The following is a 26,460-nucleotide window of genomic DNA, read 5'->3' as shown; positions in this document are numbered from 1 at the left end:
TTATTTTATAAAACTATATAAGATTTTCCTTTTATATTGAAAAACCTAACTATGGCTAGCTGACTCGTTGTCTGAATTCAAGTTGCCAATTGTACTATAATATAACTAGTACGGTTTTTCCATAACCAAAATATTATTTTTTTTTAGAATTTACAATTAACTATATAAGGCACACAGATAAATCCTAATACGACGATTAAATATATTTTAGTTTAATTTGTCAAAAAATAATCTATATAAATAAAAATGACTCGAGAATGACTCGACCAGCTAATTTATTTTTTTTATGTTTCGTAAGGTTTACGAAAGGTTTTAATACAAAAAAAAAAAATTAAAGCAATAATAATTTTTACTACTAACTTTTGACAGAAAGAAGTCTGTCCGGGCAGCTTGTATATTGTATAGAATTATCGAAAAGTGTATTGATATAAAAATCACTCGTTTTATTAATATCAGTCATTTTAAGATCAATTTTACAAAATGTTAAATGATACATTTAAGATTGTATAATTTGTATATAAAATATCATATTGTTTTCTAATGTTTACGCGGATTTCACTCATTATAATAAAACAACTTTTTCGGATTTTATCGCGGTTTACAGCAACCATGGTCACATGAGTCCTCCCGTGACCGTGGTTGTTGTCAAGTATCCGAAACGTCGGGCATCTAAAAAACTTAATGAATCGCGATAAATTAAAGTAGCCTTTAGACACAGCAAGTAAACTTGAAGTAATATTGTTATACTATATACCTTGTCCATAAAAGCATTTTAAGCGAGACATATGAGCTGTTTGCCTTCATCCATCTTGAATTGAACCTTATCCGAATTGGCAGCTTTGTCCGCTGGTTTTGATAATGCACTCGCTAGGAATATTTGAGCAACACCTATCGCTGTCACGAAGAGGGCCCAACCTGTAAAACAATACGAAATTCATATCAATATGATAACATTTTTATTGGAAAAAAATTCAATTGGAGTATCTGTTTGTAAAGTCACAATATACTTCCACTATATATATATACAAATATAATAATAATAATAATAAATTTATTTGTGAAACACACTGCATCAGGTTAAAATGATATAAAAAGAAAACACATTGTACATAATTTACAACAAGGACTAAATACAAAGAGGATGCAAACGTAAAACAAAACAAAAAAAGAGATACAATATAAACTTATCGATTAAAAGAATTTAACTAAGACATTATTTATATAAGTTCTTAGCATGCCTCACAAAAAGGTGTGACCTCAGTTTACGTTAGGACTGTTAGTCCTAACACTGGTTTTCAGGACCACCCTAAGTTTTGTAATTAATTTTCATTTTGGCGGCATTCTGATAGAAATACACATACACATGGATACATACATAAACATAGAAATCTATGGATTATATAAAATATTGCAAAACAATACATACTAAGGAAAAGAGTGCGATATGGACAACACAAAAAAGTGCACTGCATAATACGTTTATTCGATCTATTACATAATTATATTGAATAAATTGTAATATAAATATATACTCATAAACCTACTTGCTTATTATATAAACACATAATTATAAATGGATACATATAGGATCTATTAGGTTATATAGAAATACTGGCACCACAAGGAAAACGCTTCCAGAATAAAATACTTATTAAAGAAATGAGATAGATACTTAAATAAACAGTATACTCGCATAAACATTTAAAAAAAAGAGAAAAAAAATAAAAATAAAAATTCACAGCTACAGAGAAAAAAAAAAACTAATTTTTCTTTTTCTAATATCAGGTCCATACATATGAAATTGGCGTTTTCTATGAACGGAACATAAAGTCGATTTTTTTAATATATAATACATTTAATTAATCAAAGTACCATTGCTATCTTTGCACTTTTGCCATTTTATAGGTAGTTCATTGATACCTTTACTAAATAACCATTCGGACGGGAATCAATAAAATGTTCGAAAGCGATTTGGACTGCCCCATCGAAGTTGAATTTTTTCCCTTGCAATAAGTAATCCAAATTTCGAAAAAAAAATGGTAATCTGTTGGAGCAAGGTCCTGGGAGTACGGTGGATGTCTTAGACATTCCAATTGAAGCTCTTCTAATTTGGTAGCCGTCTGTTGTGCAGTGTGTAGTCTAGCGTTGTCTTGAAGCAGCAGTTTTAACTGAGGTAGGGCACAGCAGGAATTTCCTGCTCAAAATATGGAGCAGCCCGACTGGGGTAGTGCCTCGACCTTACAGAAGATCACAGCAAAATAATACTGTTTTCAAGCAGTATTGTGTTACTGTTGGTGAGTAAGGTGACCAGAGCTCCTGGGGGGATTGGGGATTGGGTCGGCAACGCGCTTGCGATGCTTCTGGTGTTGCAGGCGTCTATAAGCTACGGTAATCGCTTACCATCAGGTGAGCCGTACGCTTATTTGCTGACCTAGTGATATAAAAAAAAAGCAGTGGCCTAGAGCGATTGACTAGCCTCGGCTGTTTAGCAGCAAGCTCCATCATGGTTTGCAATTGCTGAAAATAGACATCTGCCGTAATTGTCTGGCCAGATTAATTTAAAATTCCTTCATTAAAATTCAATGTAACGCAGCAGTCTAAGCGCGTTTGTCGGTTTGCTTCACTCAATTCATGACATACCCACCTTTCAAGCTTTTTTACTTTCCTAATTTGCTTCAAGTGGATTAAAACCCTTTTATCACTAACACTGCGGTGTACCTCCTGTGTCCTCCTGTGTCCTGCAGCTAACTCGGCCGTAGTTTGTGATGGATCTACTTCCACAATAGCCTTCAATTCTTCATTATCAACTTTGGTCTCCAGCCGTCCACGGGGCTTGTTCAGCAGGTCATAATTTCCAGGACGAAAACGTTGGAACCAAAAACGAACTGTGTTTTCTTTTGCGACACCGCAGTCATACACATCAATAACCCTTCAAGCCGTTTCTGCAGCACCGGTGGAACCCATACTCGTAAATAACACGATATTACAAGTTTTCCATTTTTTAAACTGAGTGACGCAAAGATGAAAAACTAAAGAGGAAAAAACAAATAAATTACGGTTTTCGAAACTCAAATGCATGAGTCAATAGCTGTATAGATTAAAGTGGCCAGTACGACAAAACGCCCATTTTCATATATAAGGACCTAATATTAGCCGCAACTAACACAACAAACTACAAGCCATAACAAGAATTGCGCAAACGAGAAACTTCTTCTTCGTCGTGTCGATAAAACAGTCAATCAAATACGCATTATTAGCAATAATTAAAAACTAATCCTCAGATCTCAATCAAAAAATGCGACTACCACTATCTAACTATGCGACTACAACTATCGATGAAAAAAAATTATTAAAATCGGTACACCCAGTAAAAATTTATGAAGAAAAACACGGTAAAAATTATAGTCAAATCGAGAACCTCCTTTTTTGAAGTAAGTTAAAAATAACAAGAGTAACTCTTTCGAAATATTTATTACTGCACGATTCCTTTCATTAGCGCTTGATGCAAAACGCCATGTCAATAAACAGAGACCTAAACCGTCCTACAACTTTGCGGGTCAGCTTTACTGCCGCACTTGCTCTAGGACATTTAAAACTAAATGTGGATTAGCGAGCCATATTAGGGCCCATCAGAGAAATAAGTCATGACTCCCTGGGTCGCCGTCATCGAAATCGATGAGGAGGAATATATATATATATATATATTAGATATAGAAAAAACTAGCTATAACAAAAAATTAGGGGTGGACTACGCTTAACATTTAGGGTAATGAAAAATAGATGTTGTTCGATTCTCAGACCTACCCAAAATGCACACAAAATTTCATGAGAATCGGTCAAGCTGTTTCGGAGGAGTTTAACTACAAACACCACGACACGAGAATTTTATATATTAGATATATATATACATATACTGCACGAAGCCAGGACAGAAGCTATATTATACTCCTGTACGTCTAACATTCACATTGTCAGTATTTTTTAAGATTATGTCCATATTTGGTGTCAAAATATTAGTAGCTTGTTGATTTCTTTTTCATTGCTGGAACTCTTATTGACAATGCATTAGTTTATGGAACATTCTCAGTTCTAAAAATGATTCAAGATTTTAATATAATCTATACAAATAATTTAAAATTATAGTGTCTCTTTGTAATATTTAAATAACCACTTTTTACTAAATGTATACACGGTACATATTTCAAAATAACATTTTTTATAATTTTTGTCTGTCTGTCTGTTTTTCCGGCTAATCTCTGAAACGGCTGGACTGATTTTATTATTTTATTAGCGCCCCCCCCCCCCTCCCCCCCTAACGCCGGCACTGTTAAGTTGCTTACCATAGGAACAGACGACTGTGTACGTTATAAGACAAAAAACAACATGTTTCATAAAATGTATAATTACCGATAGAACAATCTCCAGGTATGTAAGGTTCAGAGTATTCACCACAGAGCTTCTTCACTCGGGGAGCTCCCCAGCCCCAGGGATAGAGTAGCAGCCCTAGGACTCCAAAAAGACCTGAAAATTAATATTAAATACTTATTACAGATTGTCAAGTTAGTGTGTTAAGCTTTGTAGTTTATATTGGAACAGTAATAGAATTTTCATTACAGGATACACATTCTAATGCATTGTTTTTTTTTTTTGTATAATAAGACGAAATAAATATATATATGTACTTTTTCAATACATACTTTTTAATAAGTTAGGCAAATTAATATATGTTTTATAGGTAACAAAGAGCTAATACAGCTGCATTTTTTTTTTTCGATTGAGAGACAGAAGCATTTCACTCCGGGCAATCGAATCCACACCACACACTAGGAGCAGAAGTCAGGGTCATTGCAAAATGCGCCAATGGATTAGTCAAATTATTACAGGCAATAGTAATGATTTTAAATTTGGCTCATTGTTGAAAAAACACATAAAAATTTATCGCTTCAGCCTGTAATATCCCACAGCTGGGCATAGGCCTCTTTTCCCATGTAGGAGAAGGATCAGAGCTTAACCTACCACGCTGCTTCAAAGCGGGTTAGCGGATATATTCCCTATTATGAATAATGATCACTATCAGGTGTACATGTGTACATGACAACCGGGACCGACAGCTTAACGTGCTCTCATAGGCACGGTGGGGAGACCCACAAGGACTAACAATCAGACTGCAATTATCATATTTGTCATCATCATCATCATCATCATTACAGCCTATACAGTCCACTGCTGGACATAGGCCTCCACAAGTTTACGTCAAAAATAACGTGAACTCATGTGTTTTGCCCATAGTCACCACGCTAGGCAGGCGGGTTGGTGACCGCAGTACTGGCTTTGTCGCACCAAAGACGCTGCTGCCCGTCTTCGGCCTGTATATTTCAAAGCCAGCAGTTGGATGGTTATCCCGCCATCGGTCGGCTTCTTAAGTTCCAAGGTGGTTGTGGAACCTTGTTATCCCTTAGTCGCCTCTTACGACACCCACGGGAAGAGAGGGGGTGGCTAAATTCTTTAGTGCCGTAGCCACACAGCACATCATCATATTTGTATAACACAAATATTTAGTCCGAACGGGAATTGAACCCGCGACCGTCGTTGTTTAGGCGCTGTCAACACGGCACACGTACCATTACGCCACCAGAACGGTCGTCTAGAATATATTATTTAATAAAATTTAGTTTAGTTCAGTATAATTATGATTATAGGTAAATTACTTATTATCAAAATAAACTCTGACCTCCTAACGCTTGTGTGGCTCCAGCCAGAGATATTACACTTTTCTTAAACACTGATTGTACGCAACATGCCATGACACCAGCTAGCACTGTTGCAAACTGTATTGCCGCACCTTGAAACAAGAAAAGCGAATATTATAGAAGTTTGCCATATTACGAGGACATAATAAAATGCTTCGTTTTAAATAAAAAGTAAAATACAGTATTTTTTTTTTTAATAAATACTTTTTTTTTCTTCACCCCTGAATTAAGGCACAAATTCCATACATTAAATCTTAAATACTTTCAATTAATGTAGAAAATATATTTTCAAATTAAAAAAAAATAGGCACCTACATGCACCACTACACCAGTGCGGTTATTATTATGATATTATGATATCATGATATTATGATATTATGATATTATGATATTATGATATTATGATAAATATAATACTGACTATGTCAATATGTTTTATAATTAATCTGTGGTGTACAAAAAAATAATACTTGCATAATGACAAGAAGAAGAGAGCAGCCTTCCATGGTTTAGGATATATGGATGAATCAGTAGCAAGACCGTACATCGAGAACGGAGCACAGTGGTTGTTGTCGTGTCTCATTCGAGTACATCTAAAAATAATAATAAATTTTTTCAATTAATTATTTACTTATTCCATCACACATCTAACATTACAGGATATTATCCTAATGCGTTAGTGTCGTTGTCGTATTAAATACATGTTATATGCAGATAAAAATACAAAAATTGACATCACATTCAATTCCATTATTTCATTTTACAAAACAAAAGTAATATATCTATACTAACACCAGTCACCACGCAAAATAGGCGCACTGAGACGTCGAGTTGCGGAGAATAGCCCGTGAAAAATCAATCAATCAATCTATACTAACATTATAAGGAAAACATTTGATGGTGAATAAACTCAAATACTATTGGATCGATTTTAAGGTTCAGTGATTACACTGTTATCACCGAGTGGATTAACCTAAATTTCTATTTATTATTTTATGCCTGCAATCCTGGTGGATGAACCAGCGAGCAAAAAGCTAGTTTATACATAAACTGTAAGTTTTATTTACCGCTATTGATGTACCGATAATGGAACGTCCAATAGGTAGAGTGTAGGGCGGGTAAAACACCAAAAGAAAGGCAGTATTACATAAAGAAAGAACGGCCAAGAGTCGGACTCACACACCGAGGGTTCCATGATAAAAAATATTAAAAATATTTTAATTATATGATTTAACTAAAAAGTTATGCTTTTCGCAATTTTTCTTTATCTGTGCTATAAGACGTTCCTTTGTACCAAATTTCGAGATTATGCGTTAATGGGAAGTACCCTGTAAGTTTTGATTCCCTTGCGAGTGTCGAAAATTTGTAGCATAAAGGGTTGCAACTTACTTATTGTATAACAACAATTATAGCTTACTAATTGTATTGGCTTAGAAGTTTGATTTTTAAACAGCTTCAAGGGACAGTATCACACAGGCCGAAGACGGGCAGCAGCATCTTCGGTGGGACAAACCCAGCCCCATGGTCACCAACCCACCTGCCCAGCATGGGGAAAACACATGAGTTCACACCATTTTCGGCACGAACTTGTAGCCTATATCCAGCAGTGGACTGCAATAGGCTTAAGTGATGAAGTGATGTCAAGGGACAGTGGATTTGATTGTTTGATATGAGTTTCAGCATGATACCTTCATGTGTTTCTGAGAAAAAGGATCTTGATGGACAGACGGACAACAAAGTAATCCTATAGGAGTTCCGTTTTTTTTTTTTTTTAAGGTATGGAACCCTAAAAAGGTTCAAGGAAATAATTAATTAGGAATAAAATTTATAGTTAAATACTACTTACTCCTAAATTATAATAATATGTTTATAAAGTAATTATAAAAGAAACTATCATCTTTTATTCAGTAAAAGTAAGAAATCCTATATTTTAAACTATATATTATTAGAAGGGAAAAATTATAAATACTATGTTTCATTTGTACATATACTAGTGTAAGTTTTATTCATAATTATACAAACCGATTATATATTCCTACGCTGGGTACATGAAACTTTGTTGTGTTATTCTCGTTTAGTACAATAGGCTGACCTAAAAGCCATTTGGGCGTCATAATACCGGTTAAAATTAACATAAACGCTATCAAGCTCAAAAGCAACCACGCGAGACTTCGCCCGGTAATTATTACGTAGCACATCGTTATAGTTGTTGTTAAGAAAATGTTAGCACCAGTTTAAGCCAGTTATGGTAATTTTTAGGTCTGTGAATACATTACTAAATACTAAATAATTATACAATTGCAGTATTGTTGACGAGTTCACGAGTGATCGTTAATGTCCATGTCAATGTCAACTCGATACGTTCGTAATTTTGTATGACAGACTATAAAAACAACAGGCAAAATAAAAAATGCAAGGTATCATGAAAAACAGTATAATGTAATTTATTTAAAATTAGTTTATAATAAATTATTCTGATGATTTTTACTAATTTTACCAGTATATTTTAGCATGAAATAATAAAAATAGAAACACTAGGAACTGTATAATTAAAAACAACTCCGGTTTATGTTTGTTTGAGGATAAACGTTATTTTTCGCAATGTTCAAGTGTATTGATAAAATTAAAATAAAACTATCGATAAAAATTAACATTTAACTATCTTCATGGGCTGCTAATAAATAGACAATATAGAAATTACTACCTTAATAAATTATTTTTGTATTTACATTAATAAATTAATTATGAAATGAGAATTTAAAAAAAAAGTGTCTGTTCAAGACCGCACGGCAGAAGTGAAAACTTCAATCAAGCTATAACCCAATAACCCCTCCGAGTTCACCCGATCGAGCCTTTCACCTCAGAGTGTAACGGGTCAGCCTAACTTCTTCCTACGAAAAAATGTGTGTGCGGTACGCTAAAAGAAGTTTTCACTTCAAAAATGTAATGATTTTCTCGTACAAATACAGAACTAAACAATTTAAATTGAACGCAGCTAAAAAGGATTCTTCGAGCGTCACCTAGCGTCAATAAACTGTAATCAATATCGTTTTCTCACAAATCTAATATGTTCTCGCTCTTTCTTATATTTCTTTTCGTTTAATGTGATTTGACTGCGTGAAATAGTTTTTAGGAACAGGGCCTACATAAACTAGATTTCACCGCAATGAAATATACTAATTGACAAAAAGTTACATAGTACTAAATAAAGTGATTTTTACAAGTTATTGTTTCGTGAAGTGTTAGATCTTATAGAAAAATGTGGTCGATGACAGTGTAAAACGAGTGATCACTACGTAAGTATAACGAAACTAAATTTAGAGTTACCTCCTTTTTGTATTATTGACTATTTTGAAGTCCTATTTTACTTCGTAGTGTAATAAAGCTGTCAAATGACAGGTAAATTCAGGTGTACAGCTGTGTATTAAAAACTTCGTCAAGTTCCAATCAGTGTAGTTTAACATTTTCTTTTTTATAAAATCGTTATTTTGTTGTATAGAAAAGTTTTTAATGTGTAAAACGGTGCAATGATTGTGATTTCTTGAAGGGAGCGAAGAGGTACGTTGCAGATGCGTAAAGAAGTAAAAAAAAACACGATTTGGTTTGCCCTTGTTGATTGCAAAATCTCGATTCCTTTGTCAGATGTTTCATACTTTTACTTTTCCCTCTTTATTATTATTCGTCAATACCATATTAAGTTTCCCGCTATTTTGATTATATTTTTTCGTATCATGGGTATAGAAAGTCGTGTTTTGTGATGCATTTTTACTTTTCACAACAACTGTCGCTGTGTATATGTTAATAGGACACAGTTTATGCTTGAGTAGGTCTTTAACTGTTGTTTGGTGAGTTTTTACTGTTTTTCGTTAGAACTCGTAATGCAGTTAGTCTAGATTCATATCTCGACACGATCTCGTTTAAAACTTGTGTAATAGCAGTTATGTAGAAAACAATAGCTTAGTTTTATATAACATTGTAGCAAATTATATTTATATTATAATTGAGTTTATGGAGACTATACAATTTAATAACATATATTCGATAGAAAGTGATGATATTTAAGTAACTCAATTTACTTATGATGTAGAATAATATATAGTTGTGTTAATATGAAGTAAATAACTATTTTATTTTTATATATAAACAAACAACTAATTATATTAATATAACTGGGTTTTCCTTTAACATTATTGTTGTGGCTTAATCTGTATTTACGGTTCCTACTTATTCAACAAATTGTAGCGTGTATTACTTCAGTAATCAAGTTTTCTAATATGATCTTTTTTTCCTATATTTGGATGAAAAGACAAAAAGGCTATATATGTTTCAATGTACAAAAACACTTAAACTCTATGGTATTTATTTAAATGACATTTTATTTTTTTATATGCTCTTTATTGGTTTGAACAAAGCTTTATATAAAGATAAGTACTAAGGAACACTTCCTTAAGAGGTAACTGGCAACCATAGAATGAAAATAGATTATATAATTAATTACTATATTATTTAATCAAGACTTTTTATGAATCAACTAATTAATACTTATATATAGATATATATTAGTAAAACATAGCTACATATAGATTGAGATACAAATTCTATATACATACAAGAAATGATAATTATATCGTACATACATTTATCATTTCTTGTATGTATATAGAATTCGTTTTTCAATTAGCCTCCCTATATTTGACAAAAACACAAAGTACTTTTCTTTGTTCTGTAGTTACAAGGTCAATCAAAAGATAAAAATTCTCAAGTCTAACAGATAAATGTCAATTTGCATTTCTGTAATCTAATAATGTTGATTAGTTTTTCAAAATTTGTGAATGTTTTTTTTTTAATATATCCAACAGATAAAAGATATATTATTCTTTTTCACTATCGAAATCCCCAGTATTTATGAAATATTTGTAATAATAATTTTACAACTTATAGTTTAGTAATTGACGTGAAACAGGCCCTAATTTTCTATTCTACATTTTGCTTTTAAAGTCTAATCGTAAGTTATTTGCAGGATAAACATCCACAACCGGTGAATTAGGCTTTAAATAGTTATATAACATATACAAAATGTGGTAAAGGTAAAGAAAGTAAATACAAAGAAATATGAAAGGAACCACTAGATTTATAATTTCAATCAGTAAACATAGTAATTAATACTGATATTTAATCTTTATTATATATTAAAATTATTTTAAATAATAAAAATCAATAAAATGGTAAATAAAATAAATGCAGTCGTTAATAATAATTTTTTTATCAAAACAAGATATAAATAATGTTTCAAAGTATTTTTATAAGTAATTAAGTAGTTGTTTTTTTTTCCTAATTATAAATAAAAGCAAGAAGACTTATCACATGCTACTTTCATTAACACGCTTTGTAAAATATACAATACTTAAATTTTTTTAAGTAAAAATATCATTACAAATTTGTAATCACGATTCAGCCTGTAACATCCCACTGCTGGGCATAGATCTCTTTATGTAAGAGGATTGAAGCTTGATCCACCACGCTACTCCAGTGCAGTTTGGCGGATATATTCCCTAGTTTGAGTGATGATCACTATCACGTGTTCTATGATACAACTTGAAAGCCGATGTTTATCATGTGGTCACATTTAAATTTCATCGATATCTGATTACAACTTTTGGAGCAATCTTTGATAATGCGTATTTACTTGACAATTTTTTCTTCTACCTACGTTGTATTACTTGTCGATGTAATTGAAGTCGGTTTTTTTCGTTTGCCTGCAAACACAATTATTGCAGTAAAACTTTTTTGCGCACGCTTGACTTGGGGAGTAAGCTAGTGAATGCGTGAAGCGAGCGTTGCGAAAAGTGTGATTGGACGAGGCGAACGGAGCAAGAGGGGCGGGAGCACACATTTTCTTTCTCTCTTTCTCTCATAGCCAGTTACGTTTCGTATATCTAAGACATAATGCAGGCCTATTGGAAGTTTTACTTCGTATGGTGTAAATAAAGCACACTCGTTTTTTTTTTTCAGCTTTATAATATTACTATAGATTTTTATTATATAAAAAAAAATGAACAAGATAAACTTACGTAGTAATAACGTATAAGGAGAGTATGAACTAATAGATAGATATGAAAATGTCACCGAAAAAAAATCAAAGTAAAGAAAGAACAAGCTGTTAGAAAAAATTGTATTTATGAGTCAGTACGAACGTAAAATTTGCTATTTAAATTTGAGCTGAATATAATGAATTTTCTTTAAAATCGTAAGCACGTGGAAGTTGGGGCGAATATTAACACGTAGTTCTATTTCAACATATATTCGTAGGTAATAAAAACTTATCAGACAGATTACATGCAAAGAAGAAAAACTTAGATTATTTATCGTTCAAATAATCGTAAAAAATTATCTAAAAATTAAAAAAAAATAAGGGTGGACTACCCTTAACATGAAAAATGAAAAATAGATGTTGTTCGATTCTCAGACCTACCCAATATGCACACAACATTACATGAGAATCGGTCGAGCGGTTTCGGAGGAGTTTAATTACAAACACCGCGACACGAGAACTTTATATATTAGATTTTAAAATAATCTTCTTATATATAAAAATGAATCGCAAAACTCGAGAACGGTTGGACCGATTTCGCTAATTCTTTTTTTAAATATTCCTTGTAGTACGAGGATGGTTCTTACGGAGAGAAAAATTCTAAAAAAAAAAAATTTAAAATTTCCTGAAAAAGTCTAAAAACAACACTTTTCTATACTCCCATACAAAAGATTTGTGATAATACTTAAAAGTCAATTTGAACTTTAATACCATACGATAAAGTTTGTGTTAGGCGATACGAAGTTCGCCGGGTCAGCTAGTAGTTAATAAATGACACTAAATAAATGCTACTTGATGTTGCACATGCAATGCAGTTCTTTTTAATAATAATTCGTTAATTGAATTTAAATTAAATACACATAGTAAGATTTTACTTTATTTTTGCCTATTGTTTTTTTTTTACGTAACAAGCAAATGTGTTTCATCACACAGCTTGACCTTTTTATGTTAATATCAAATTGTCTCCTCTGATTGGCTTTCAATGTATCGTACATTTGAAGATATTTTTATAAAATAACGTACTTTAAAAAAATATATAAATTTTGAACGGAAATTTAGAAATGCAAAGTATTGAAATGTTAAATTAAGCCTTTGAATTTTGATATTTTACCAGACTTACTCCACTAGCTGGGCTAAGACTACTGATTCCGGGGCGAGATGGTGAATGCTAGCGCGACCCCGTCTCGCCCCACCCAGTCGGACGACTGCTCACACATAGTGGTTTTTTAGTCAGTAGGAGTCTGACATAACCCTCTGGCGCCCCCGCGCCGGAGTGTATCCATTGTGGATTTTCCCCACATAAAAAAAAAAACAACTGCATAATAAAGGGCCACATTTGATTTATGTCTTAGTATTAGTAAAAATATTTGGTTATGTTATATAAGAAGAACTTACATATCCTCTACATTATCAATTCTTATGTTAACAGAGTTAGGTGTGACTGAATTTTGTTTATTTTTATTCATTTTTTCCCTAAATCGATACATATTTACACTGCATAATTTTGTATTAAGTTCACGGTCAAAGTGTACCATAGATATATATGTATATTTTTTTTCTTTCGGGTCTTTTACCTTTGCAAATAAAAACCTACTACATTTTTTTTTTGTATACACGTTATAATACTTGAATATTTTAATGTAAACGCGTTTCAGAGGACTTGTAACTATTGAGTTTAGACTGATGATATAAATTGCATTTTAACCCATATGTGCTCAACTTTTTTTTTTCGTAAAAACTGATATTTTTTCGTTTTATTCTAAGTCCAATAAGCATAAAAATAAAGGTATTCTAAAAATTAAATAAAAAAAAATATGCCGTTTTGGACATTTTCACCGCCCCAATTTTGGAGCGCTGAGCACGGCAGATCACGTCTATAACCACTCCTTAATTTTTTCAATTGCATTTATTTTAAAGGGTAATATTAATAAAATAACGGTTATAGAGGTTCTAAATGAATTTTTATTACATCTAAGAACATCTACATACATCCACACATCAGAATAATACCATTTTTTTTTATTTATGCTATTGCGGTAGCAGCCTATATTTTGATCTAGGCGATCTACTCCGCCCATATATTGATTATACATTTGAACACAAAAGGGCTGTTGAATCGAGGGTTTTTTTTTCAGCACTTGACCATCGCTTGGATCCGCCAACTGGAGAAACACCTTCACAGGTCGAAGCTACGGTAACGACGTTACTGACGTTGTATCGTACTAGAGACACGCCTGATGTTTCATCAATGATTTGATGAAACATCAGGCGTGTTGATCATAGCTCCCACGCTGTTTTTTCTTTATGTCGTCGATTGACTCCAGCAGCGCATTTTCGACCCTTTGGCCCGTATTGTTCATGTCCCCTGGTGACCAAAATTCTTCAAAGCGATAAGCAATCTAAACGATGTAAAGAAATTGTCTATGTAAACATGAACTCGAAAATCTGTAGGCAATTTGGCCGCCAAGTTCGTAATGACAGATCCTCCAACACCTAGATCGGGATTAGTGTTACCTGTGCTACCTCTTTTTGGCGCAGAAGTGGATGTATCTCCCGATAGGGATATCTTGTCGTCATCAATCGAGTCCACTTCTATAACTTATCTTTGTAAAAGTGAACCCGATTTGCGCACACATACAAGCAGCGCCTCGGCTCGTAGTTGATTGCCTGTCAGATGATTGATATTACCTACAAGCGCATTCGCACTTCGTCACTATCGCAGTCTCTCGTCAACATTTGGTTGCTGGGCTATGTGTAGATAGTGTCCTCATCTTCCGTCTCCAATAAGTCGATAATTTCTGCTAAACTCAACCTAAAACAACATAATAAATATAAAAGTATAACATATAAAGTACCAATATAACTGGAAGTTGCTATAAACAATGTAAATAAAATATAACACATATACCATGAAGTTTGAAATCAACATGCAAGTACGTGCCCAGCGCCCCAATAATGGGGCGCTATAAATAATGCCTCTAAAAAACTAAATCTTAACCGAAAGAATCGATTTTTATCACAAAAGTAATCAAATATAAAATAATACATATATAAACTGCTTTACACGGTTTTACTTATAAATAAATAAAAAATAAACTTACTTTTTATTCTCGTCATCGTGAACACCACACTTGCACTTACTATTCTTCCAAAAAACAGAAAAAATGGCGCCAACAACTTTTCGTTTTTTTTTTTCATAATGTCAAAATGTAAACAAAGCGGACAGTACCATTCAATAATCAAACCACAGTTTTAGTTTGACACAGAAAATAAATAACCTGCCGTTTTAAAAATGGGGCGGTGAGCACATATGGGTTAAAATTTTCGTAAGTAGAACTGCGTCGTATAACCTACCTTTTACACAAAACTTGATGAACAAAATTTTAAAAAAAAAGTCACTATAGTCAATGTTTTTTTTTTTGTTTCAGAACAAAACCACAGTGCCGAAGGAATTAAAGTTGACGTTAACAAATTATGTTATTGTAAATAACATTATCTGTGATCTCGATTAACATAGTGTTTTTTTTTTTTATTATTTTTTTATCGTATGAATCGTGTCCAGAGTTAAATATATGAAGTTGAGATGAGTTCGATGAGTTCAAACAACGTAAGACCGCAGCTGCCCTTGCGACAGATTGATTTGGATCAGGTAAGAACTTTATTTTTTTAATTATTTTCAGCCAGCTAGATTTCACTTCAGCCTATCACAGTCCACTGTGATAGGCTGTGTGTGAACTAGCAGTTGGATGGTTATCCCGCCATCGGTCGGTTTTATAAGTTTCAAGGTGGAAGGAACTTTGTTATTCCTTAGTGGCCTCTTACGACACCCACGGGAAGAGAAGGTGTGACTATATATTTTTACTACCGTAACCACACAGCAGTTAGACTTTTGTACCTATAATATGTTTTTGGTGGTTGTAACCAACCAACTAACAAACCAACGATGTAATTTCTACTACTAGTTTTACTACTGTTTTTTTTTTTTTTTTGTTATTTCTTTATTTAGAGACTTTATACGTATGTACATGACACTCCTATGTTAAACTTATCTAAATATAACTAACAGCATAGGAACATTTTTAAGTTAACTGCATTATAATACTAAACTATAATTAGACCTTAACTTAATTATTAACCTACATAAATATATATGTATATATAGGTATATATATATCTCTCACGGCCAGTTTTGGATTCACCATCGAATTAGAGAAAATAAGCTTTAGTTCGTAATTTGAAGCATGCAATGTTGAAATTAATACGCCTCAACGCTTTGAAAATTAAAAAGTAAATAAAAAAGGCATGAGCGCTTAAGAGCCTATGGATGTTAAAACTTATATTTAAAAAAAATAGACCATAACTTAATACTTACAAACTCTTAGTATAGTTTTTGCACACGTCGGTTCAGAAGATCTGGTGGAACTTGCCGTTAAAGCTCCAGCTAATATCTATAAGTTACATACATTTTATTATATGTATACATAGCAAAATCACAGTATAAATAAATAAAAAAACAAACGCTTCACACTCAACGGCCCCCAGTAGGATTTTCTCCTGTGTCAAGGTTTCAGAAACAATACACAAGTACAAATGTCCTGACCACGACAAACAACTATATGGCCAATAAATGTCTGTCTTGAGCGGGGATCGAACCCGCGACCGCCACCTACATGATACAGTTATAGCTACTTTGACACTTATAGAAACCATACGTCCAAATTAATTTTTGAAATCGATCCGAGTGAAACCTTGAAGCGCTTATTAACTATGTTAAATGAATACATAGTTACGTGACCGAGTACATGGCTGTACGTCGTGGCTTATTTGCTCTCGTAACAAGATCATGGTGTTGTATTTATATAAATAAACGGCTCACACTCGACGGCTCCCACCGGAATTGACTCCTACCCAGCAGTCCGGCGGTCTAGAAATATTGTGTGCAATACACAAGCATAAATGCCAAGACCACGGCAAACAACTGTATGGCAGCTTGTACAGTCTTAAGCCGAGCTTGCGATGCTGCTGGTGTATGGTTGGTGCAAGGTTATATTTTATTCGCATACCATCAGGTAGACTGGTTGTTTGGCACCTTTGTAGTATAAAAAATATAAAAGCAATATAATCTAGCGTGGTGACTATGGGCAAAACACGTGAGATCACGTTATTTTTGGCGCGAACTTGTGGAGGCCTATGTCCAGTAGTGGACTGTATAGGCTGTAATGATGAATGATGATAATCTAGCGTGTTAATTCACGCAAGAGACTATAATATTATGATCAGCGTCTAGTGGTCGTTGTGTAATATTTTACAGCCCAAACTCTTAATATAAAAAAAACAACGGTAAATGTCATAGAGGAATCCGTTAAAAAATAAAAGTATGGAAGTTTGTTTATTATAGGCGTAGATAAGTTCAGATGACGTAAAGATAAGAGAAAGCGATGTTAAAGACTCGGAGTGACGCGTACGCGTGTTTTGAATGGAACCGGTTACCTATAAGTGAATAATAATAAATAAATATCTCATAACATACACTCACAGTCGTTTTTGCGTGTGGTAAGCAATCTAATGCTTGTTACAGGCAACAGCCGAGTGTTATAGCTATATATATATATATATATATATATATATATATTTTTTTTTTTTTTTTTGATAAATAAACAGAAATAATACATATATAAATATAAAAGTATTACACCCAAACTCAAGCGGGAATCGAAACCGCAACCCGCCCCCGCTTCTCACGCGTGGAAAAACTACTCTACTACTGTTCCTCTACTATAACGTCCATGTATACATACCTTCTTCTGAAATCACTCTATTTACTAAAGGAAACCGCATCAAAATCCGTTGCGTAGTTTTAAAGATCTAAGTATACGGAAAGCGGGAAGCGACTTTGTTTTATACTATATAGTATAAAACAAAGTATATTCAAGTAAGCTTCAAAAGCACTTTTAGTTCGTCGTTTTACTAATTATACTAGCTTCAGCCCGCGACTTCGTCCGCGTGGAATAGGAACAAATCTGTCATACATGATTTTTCAAAACTACAGCGCACGCAGCGGAAGCTCTCAAAAGGAAAAAAAAACTGGTTTTGAAACATTCTTCAGTGGTGCTCCGCTTCTATTGGTCTTAGCGTGATGATATAGCCTAAAGCCTTCATCGATAAATGGGCTACGTAACACTGAAATTTTAAAATCGGACCAGTAGTTCTTGAGATTAGCGCGTTCAAGCAAAAAAAAAGCAAACAAACTCTTCACCTTTATAATATCAGTATAAATTAATCGTAATTAATTCGTCTGTCGCAGCGGTATCCTCCTTTGACCTAGATTTTGAACAATAACAGCTTTATCTGATCAATTCGCACACGCCGTTGTTTCACGTAACTGTATAATATTGTTTTGTCTTTTGTGCAGATTGTGATATAACTAAATATTTATATACATACAAACACATACAAAGATCCATACAATCATATATAGTTGCTAATGGAGCTAATTAAATCATGTTAGAGTATTGTGATTTTTTTTTTTATTACGTGTATACTGAGTTTTTGGTGTTATGAAATGGTAAGTTGAAAAATTCTATTGAGATGTGACCGTTTTTATGTTAGCCGTTGATTTGTTGCGTGGTATCATTCATGTTTTCTGTATTTTTCAAGGTTATTTTTATTAACTTTCTTAGTATATATTATTCATTTAATATTAATAAATGATTTCGTAACTAAATTATGGAACACATTTAATATATTTTGGCCCTCCCGTGACCATGGTTGCTGTAAAGTATCCGAAACGTCTGGCATCTTGAAAACTTAATAAACCGTGATAAAATCCGAAAAAGGTGTTTCATTCACACGGACTAGTGTTCTTTCGCTCGCCATGGAGCTCACGTGGATGCTAAGCACTTTCGCGATGCTGTTAGCCAGTAGGGCTTCACATTATCAGCAAAATATTTTCTGCCAATGCGGGCGCAAGCAATCACCTCAAAAAAAGCTGATATCAATAATCTATCTCTGATTTTACGAGTAATTTGACTAGCAGTAGATTGCTGACACAATTCATATAGAATTAAGTCAAATAATAACTAGCAAAATAAAATTTAAACAATTTAGACCTACCTACTTTACCTACATTAATTAGATTAGGTCAATGTCGTTTGACACATCGAAGTGTGTATCAAATGTGTGTCGATATTATAATGACCGCTCTATTGTAATTAGTATGCCTTTTTTGACGTTCGCTTGTTCTAGTTCTGGGTGTTTGTCCTTATTGGTCCCTATTGACTCTGAGAGCACGGATGGAGGTCACGGTTAGAGCTGCCACAGTAATCAGGCGGACTTTTGCTCTTGAACTAGGAGAGTATTTACTAATATAATAAATATATTAGTATAGACTCTCAATAATAAATATATTACTCTATATAAGAGTTTGATTGTTCGTTTGAATGCATTAATCTCTGGAACTACAAAAAACTTATTCTCTGGCATATTTATAAATCCGTCACTGGTGATCAGAGATCCTAGGGAGGGTCGGGGAAAGGATCGACAACGCGTTTTGATGCATCTGGTGTTGGAGGAGTCTATAGTTCACGATAACTGCTTACCTTTAGGTGGACTGTACGCTGGTTTTCTGACCTAGTCGCGTAAAAAGAAATAGGTATAAACGTACGCTTTATTTGTAAGTTTTTATCTGGTTTCGACAATTTAGGTTATGGTAGATCGTTACATTTTGAATTTCTACTATTTTAGGCAAACGATTACTTGCTTGCCTTAGGGAACTAGGAAAGTCAAATTGCGATAACTCTGTGAAAATTAGTTTAAGAAATTCTGAAACAAAATAAGGTACACTTTAGGAAAGGAGATATCCCAAGTTTAGTACCATGATAAGGAAACTAGGATCTGATGATGGGATCCCACAGAAATTGATGGAAATTCTTGAAAATTCGCAATAACTTTTTACTGGGTGTACCGATTTTGATAATTCTTTTTTTGTTGGAAAGAAGATATCCTTAGTTTAGTACCATGATAAGGAAAACAGGATCTGATGATGGGATCCCAGAGAAATCGAGGGAAATTCTTGAAAATCCGCAATAACTTTTTACTGGGTGTACCGATTTTAATAATTTTTAATTAAATCGAAAGCTGATGTTTGTCATGTGGTCACATATAAATTTTATTGAGATCTGATAACTACTTTTTGAGTAATCTTTGATAACGCGCAGTTACTTGACTATTTTTTCGTCGATCTACGTTGTATTACTCGTCGATGTAATTGAAGTCGGTTTTTTTTTCGTTTGCGAGCAAACACAATTATTTGATGTCGGTTAAAAAGGTAAGAAGGTTTACGAAAATGAATTTTTTTTTTGACGTCCGATTTTATTTCATTTCTTAGCGGGGTTGTTTGTATCTGGTTATACGAAACCGGATAACTGATTTTTGTCCAATTTGAAACAAAAATAAAAGCGAATACCTATCGCAACGAAAAATAATAAAATACCTAATTGAAGTTTTTTAAACTTTGCCCTCATTTAAAGTATTATTTATATGCATGTGATGTTAGCCACCGAAGTTACAACCAATAAAAACGGTAAATAGACCGTTTAATTAATAATTGTTGAAACATTTCACTAACACAATGAAATTTTTTATCATTCATTATTGTATAAAATCGATGTAGATTTGATCGTTTATTCTCATTCTATTTTGATTTTATTGTAAATTTAATTTTACTATTAACACGACCTTCAAATGGTGAGAAGTTGTATTAAAATTTACTACAAGCTATGAGATAGAAGTTGTTTTTTTTTTTTTTTTTTTTTTTTTAATGTCACTAGTTCGGCAAACAAGCGTACGGCTCACCTGATGGTAAGCGATTACCGTAGCTTATGACACCTGCAACACCAGAAGCATCGCAAGCGCGTTGCCGACCCAATCCCCCCAGGAGCTCTGGTCACCTTACTCACCAACAGGAACACAATACTGCTTGAAAACAGTATTATTTTGCTGTGATCTTCTGTAAGGTCGAGGTACTACCCCAGTCGGGCTGCTCCATATTTTGAGCAGGAAATTCCTGCTGTGCCCTACCTCAGTTGTTTGTGAAAATATTTTTAAATATTACGTTAGCAAAATTTCAAATCCCTACTTCACCCTCTAGAGACAACATTTTTAAATATCCTTCCTGCGTGGGCGCCTATATAAAGTGATCTGGCTTACCAAAATTCATGTATCTAAATACAATATCCCACTCTCAACAATCATGTGTCGACCAGTCAGTCGGTAATTATAATGTGTTAAAAATATATTAAATATTTTTAAAGGAAATAAAATTAAAAATATTTATATTTGCTTTTTGCGCTAATTTCTCTGCAAAAAGTATGTGCAACAATAAGCAAGCGATAGCGATCAGCAAGCGATATCATTACAATTGCGTGTTTTACGTAACGCGATTAAAGAGCAGATCGACCCGCACAGCAACCGTACTAAAGGGGCACGAAACAATACCCTGCCTTATTGTAGTGTGAAATGTAAACAATAGTCTGTATATATACTTTGTAAACTGACAATGCGCACTTTCTATTTTGTAATCCTTTTACACGTAACTCGTTTGTATAGTACATCTTTAGTTTATGTATTTTAATTTTACTTTACGTACTTCTAATGTAATCATTGTTTGTAATTGTATCTCGTATTGTTATTCACATATCAGTTCCTATATTTAAAAAAAAACGATTCGTTAACAATATTATTAGAGTGGAGTGACAAGCTGGCAGTAACAATCTAGTGGGATCTCTTAGTCCCAGTCTAATGTTATCACCCGCCATTTCCAAACAAAGATACTACATGTAATTAATATAATCCAGTTAAAGTTAAGATTCTGTTACTTTTAAACAATGGTCTACACGAACCTTAAATGTTTAGATCAAAAATCGTTTGTATACATTTTTTTCTGACTGATAAATGCATTATTACAGCTAGTGGAATTACCATATAATACTAAACCATATTGCACTAATGAAACGACATATGCATAATATGCAGTGAGAGCTGCATCTCTTCCAATAGTGTCCGTTAGTCTGTGGAGTGCGAATACAAACTAAATATTATATATATATATATATATATATATATATATATATGATATATATATATATATATGATGATATATGGCATATTTCTATTCGCGAATCTAAAAGATTTAGTTTCTTAATTAAGACGAAATAGGTCTTAATGACCTCTTCTACCTCTCGCTGTTGAAATCTATTCGTAACTTTTTGCAGGATAAAGTTATCCACGACCGGTTAAACGGAGCCTTCGTGTACAGGCTGATGTTAATCTGCACTTTCAATAATCCCTACAAGTGACACATTAGGAGCTGCTTTGTATACACACGATATGTGTTTGTGTATTCTTGATAGTATCATTTTTAGTATGTAGTCAATTTATCTTTTCTTTACATGTGGACGAAATTGAACGATTTATGAATACTATAAATGAATAAATAAATAAATAAATATCTTTTAACATATACACACAGTCGTCTGTTCCTATGGTAAGCAACTTAATGCTTGTGTTACAGGTAACAGCCGACTGTTATCACTTTTTTTTTCATAAACAAACATAGAAATAACACATACATAAATACATAAAAAGAAATATTATATTACACCCAGACTCGGGCGGACATCGAACCCGCAACCCGCTGAACAGAAAGCAGGGCCACTACAAACTGCGCCAACAGGCTAGTCATACATCAAATTCTCTGTGCTATCACTAGTCGTATAGGAGCGTTTTCTTCTTTTATATTATATAGATGGCAAACTAGTGTACGGTTCTGATGGCAAGCGGATACCGTAGCGTATCGCCTGCAACACTGAAACATTGCAAGCGCGTTGCCGACCCTACCGCCGACCATGTCCAGGAACGCTAGCTGCCTTACGCACCACAGGGACACTACTTTTTGAAGTAAAACTTCTTAACGCACTCTTGACTTGGGGAGTAAGCTGGTGAATGCGTGACGAGAGCGTTACGAAAAGTGTGATCGAGCGAGACGAACGGGAGTTGAGAGGGAGATAGAAGTTACAGAGACGTTACGTTTTGTAAGTTTTACTTCAGTCGTGTGGTCTAATAGGAAACAGACTTAAGTTTGATCTTGTGAATATTTTATACATATATATAACTAGTCTTGACTTGGCAGAATATCTAAGAGTAGTTAAACTCGTATCGATAGGATTTTACATCTCGAAAGACTTGTATCCCCATTTATAGATAAATACTTGAATGTGTGCATTTATTGCCTATAAGCCAATAAGTACATTCATTTGATAATCATTGATCAGGTATGAAAAAAAAATATATTAAAAAAAATCAGTTTGTTATTACTAAGTAAGAAAAAAAAAGTGAAATCTACTAACTAATATCAAAGATTTCTAGTATAAGATGTTTTTTAGTGTTTTTAAATCGAAATTGCTGACTCAGCTATGTGTACAGTACAGAATTGATTCATTATTGATTGATAAATAATACCGACGATATATACGATCCCCGTTCGTTATTAACATTTGTATAGTTTCTACAGATGTTTATCGTTGTCCCGGTGTTTGCTTGAATTGGGTGTGTTTCCGGTCAACTGAAACAGGATTTTATCCTAATCAAAATCTAGTAAAGGAATCATCATTATCATCATCATTACAGCCTATACAGTCCACTGCTGGACACCACAAGTTTACGCCAAAAATAACGTGAACTCATGTGTTTTGCCCTAGTAAAGGAATATGTATACAAAAAACTAGAGAAATGTTAGGTGCTAACAGCGTTTACAATATTTTATTTATGCTCCTTCACTTACCTAACATTTTAAAATAGAGCTGAGTATAATAAACATTCTGTATTTAAAACATATTAAATTATATACACACGCACAACAATGCTGTGTGCTGTGTGGCTACGGAAGTAAGAATATAGCCACCCCCTCTCTTCCTGTGGGTGTCGTAAGAGGCGACTAAGGGATAACACAGTTCCGCTACCACCTTGAAACTTAAAAAGCCGACTGATGGCGGGATAACCATCCAACTGCTATAATATAAATAGACTATATATATAATATCTACATATTATACTATATATTAATATCTATAAATAGACAGGCCGAAGACGGGCAGCAGCGTCTTCGGCCTGTCTATTGCGTCACCAACCCGCCTGCCCAGCGTGGTGACTATGGGCAAAACACATGTGTTCATGCCATTTTTGGCGCGAACTTATGGAGGCCTATGTCCAGCAGTGGACTGCGATAGGCTAAAATGATGATGATGATGATGATGATGATGATGAGATGATACATATAACAAAATGTATGTAATTTTGTTACTGAATTTTCTCTATATTCTTTATTCCATTCTGGACAGAAACTTCTCCAATATAACAAATGATCAAACAACCAACGTTTTTGAAATTTCGCTAAAAAATCAACCATTGCCAAAACAATACACCATTGTTTTAAAACGTTTATTCACAAGCTCATCGACCTTCGAAGTTAAACCGCGCTCGCTTCGTTCGAAAGCTTTTACTATAAGCATTCGAGCCACAATTGCATACTTTAGATATATGTACGACTAGCTGCCCGGCAGACTTCGTTCTGTCATAAGTTATAGTATTTTTTTTAAATGTGAAAACCTTCCCTGGGCCTTAAGGAACATACAAAAAAAAAATAGCCGGATTGTTCGAGCCATTCTTGAAACAACAACATTCATTTTTATTTATATAGAATATATTACAAACGAGAAAAGTATGGCCGATTTTTTCTACAGAATCTGTGATTGCTTCATATTTAACTAATTAAAAAGTTCGTATTTTATTAATGATGTAATTGTAAGTGGCAATTGAAAAATGCTTTTGTAGAATGTTTTGTTTTATTTTTATTTTTTTATTGTTATCGATGATAAAATATCTTAGATTACACGACATTGCATCAATTCGTAGTGACTTTTTGCTGCTCTGTGTGTTTGATTGCTACCCCTAGTCTAACCGAGACTATTTTATATATGTATACACATTTTTTAATTTTATTAAAAAAAAATATGTGTATCGGCTGTTACTAAAACGTCATTACGTTGTTAACCTTAGAAATAGACCATCGTGTGCGTTTGTTAAACATATAAAAAATTAAGCCTAAAACGACTAGACCTTTTTTAATAATTCTTATACGATTGTTAGGCTACATTATTCAGAATAACGTCAAAGATAATATATACTAAAGCTCGCAAGAGATAAGTCTAGAATGTCGCTGTGGTTTATTTATATGCCTAACCAACCTGACATAAGTAAGAATTTTAACGACTGTTATATGTCTCAGAGTTAAATCATATGATTATTTAATTATGTCGTAAATCGTATTAGATCGTCCAGATTGATAAAATAAACAAAAAAATGTGTGTCAACTCGGACGCACGACTGGAGTTTACTCCTTCAGATCGACTCTCTAAATAGGCATAAAAAAGACTTACTAGTCTAAGAAAAAGATTGATACCATATCAAATGGTAAATAACGAATCAAATAACACCATCTATCGGAACCCAATAAGGTCGATGGCGTTACGAGAAACGTGACGAGGTCATTCGTTCAGCTTATCGAAAATGGAGTAAACTCCAAAACTACCGTTATGGTGCCGTATCCATTTGTTATAAGTACATCACAATGCTTGCAATTTCCGCTCTGCTTTATATTATTACTTCAAATATTGGAAGTTTTCCCTTGTTTCTGCCAACTTTCAAGTGTAATTATCGTGAAGTTTCAATTCCCCTTATTCCGTATAGACCTTCGTCCAGAAGTATAGCGTTTTCTGTTCACTTAATATCTTTGTATGATCTTGACAGTACAGAGATGACGTAACAATTATTATATTTATAGATGCAATAGCGTCCTCCAGTTGTTGGATGATTAACGGAGTGGCTATTAAAGTGACGGCGTGAATAACTACAAGCGTTCGTGATTTCAGCTCGTATATTGCGCAAACAATAAACAAACTGTTATATTTTATACATTACAATACACTCGCGAGAAAAAACTCAAGAGTCATTTACTTGAAATGTGTTCCGCGTGACTTATAAGAACTAAATGACTAGTGAAAAAATAAGAATGACACCATTTTGAAAGGTTTAACGGTAAATTTTAAATTGATACTAAATTTTAATTTAAACACGCCAGTATTAAAGGAGTTGGAATAAGTGTAGGAGTAAAGATAAAAACATGTTTTTAATTTCTCGATACGTCGAGAGTTGCGGCATATTGACCTCCCATAAAACCATGTGTTATAAGATTTTTTTAACAGTCAACTGTCATACTTTGACCGGTACATATCTCCACTACTACTACTACACCTGAAGCAGCACAAATTGTTGACCTACTTAAAGAAGGGCTTAGCTAGCGCATGAAAAGCCGTTTCGTAGTTTTGTTTGATGAGTTCATCGCGAACAGACAGAAAGACTGTACCCATACAAAATAAGTTGAAATATGCAATATAATTTGGAATTGGTCCAACTTTCAAATATGTCGTTTACAGGCTTATTAAGTCAATTCAATTTTAATGGAGCTGAACTTGACACAAAGTTTTTAATGATAACATCGCCTTT

General features: G+C 33.5%; 2 protein-coding genes across 2 annotated transcripts in view; one reads left to right on the top strand and one right to left on the bottom strand.

The window, feature by feature from the left end:
* Positions 1-631: 631 nt before the first annotated feature.
* Positions 632-7,948, bottom strand: LOC123667885 (LHFPL tetraspan subfamily member 2 protein). The gene is made up of 5 exons (XM_045601718.1): positions 7,773-7,948; positions 6,225-6,343; positions 5,732-5,842; positions 4,408-4,521; positions 632-915 (listed from the first exon to the last, which is right to left on the bottom strand). Exons 1-5 carry the CDS (start codon positions 7,946-7,948, stop codon positions 773-775), a joined length of 663 nt encoding a protein of 220 aa, XP_045457674.1. The 3' UTR covers positions 632-772.
* A 7,415-nt stretch (positions 7,949-15,363) lies between these two features.
* The window catches only part of LOC123668004 (cullin-1), a 51,556-nt gene continuing 40,459 nt past the window's right edge, over positions 15,364-26,460 (top strand). The window contains exon 1 of the mRNA XM_045601825.1: positions 15,364-15,490. Within this exon, the coding sequence (XP_045457781.1) occupies positions 15,425-15,490 (66 nt within the window). The 5' untranslated portion in view covers positions 15,364-15,424. The remainder of the gene's footprint in view (positions 15,491-26,460) is intronic.

The sequence above is a fragment of the Melitaea cinxia genome, chromosome 29, assembly GCF_905220565.1.
Source record: "Melitaea cinxia chromosome 29, ilMelCinx1.1, whole genome shotgun sequence".
Taxonomy (NCBI): domain Eukaryota; kingdom Metazoa; phylum Arthropoda; class Insecta; order Lepidoptera; family Nymphalidae; genus Melitaea; species Melitaea cinxia.
Note: the sequence above shows the minus strand (reverse complement) of the source record. Positions and strands in the feature narration are given on the sequence as shown.

What these genes read in the sequence shown, in the direction of transcription:
- LOC123667885 (XM_045601718.1), bottom strand. Translation starts at nt 7,948, where the DNA reads ATGTGCTACGTAATAATTACCGGGCGAAGTCTCGCGTGGTTGCTTTTG. An exon ending in AGCGTAGGAATATATAATCG is followed by an intron (nt 6,344 to 7,772) that starts GTTTGTATAATT and finishes TATTATTTTTAG; the next exon opens with ATGTACTCGAATGAGACACG. An exon ending in AGCCACACAAGCGTTAGGAG is followed by an intron (nt 4,522 to 5,731) that starts GTCAGAGTTTAT and finishes ATTAATTTTCAG; the next exon opens with GTCTTTTTGGAGTCCTAGGG.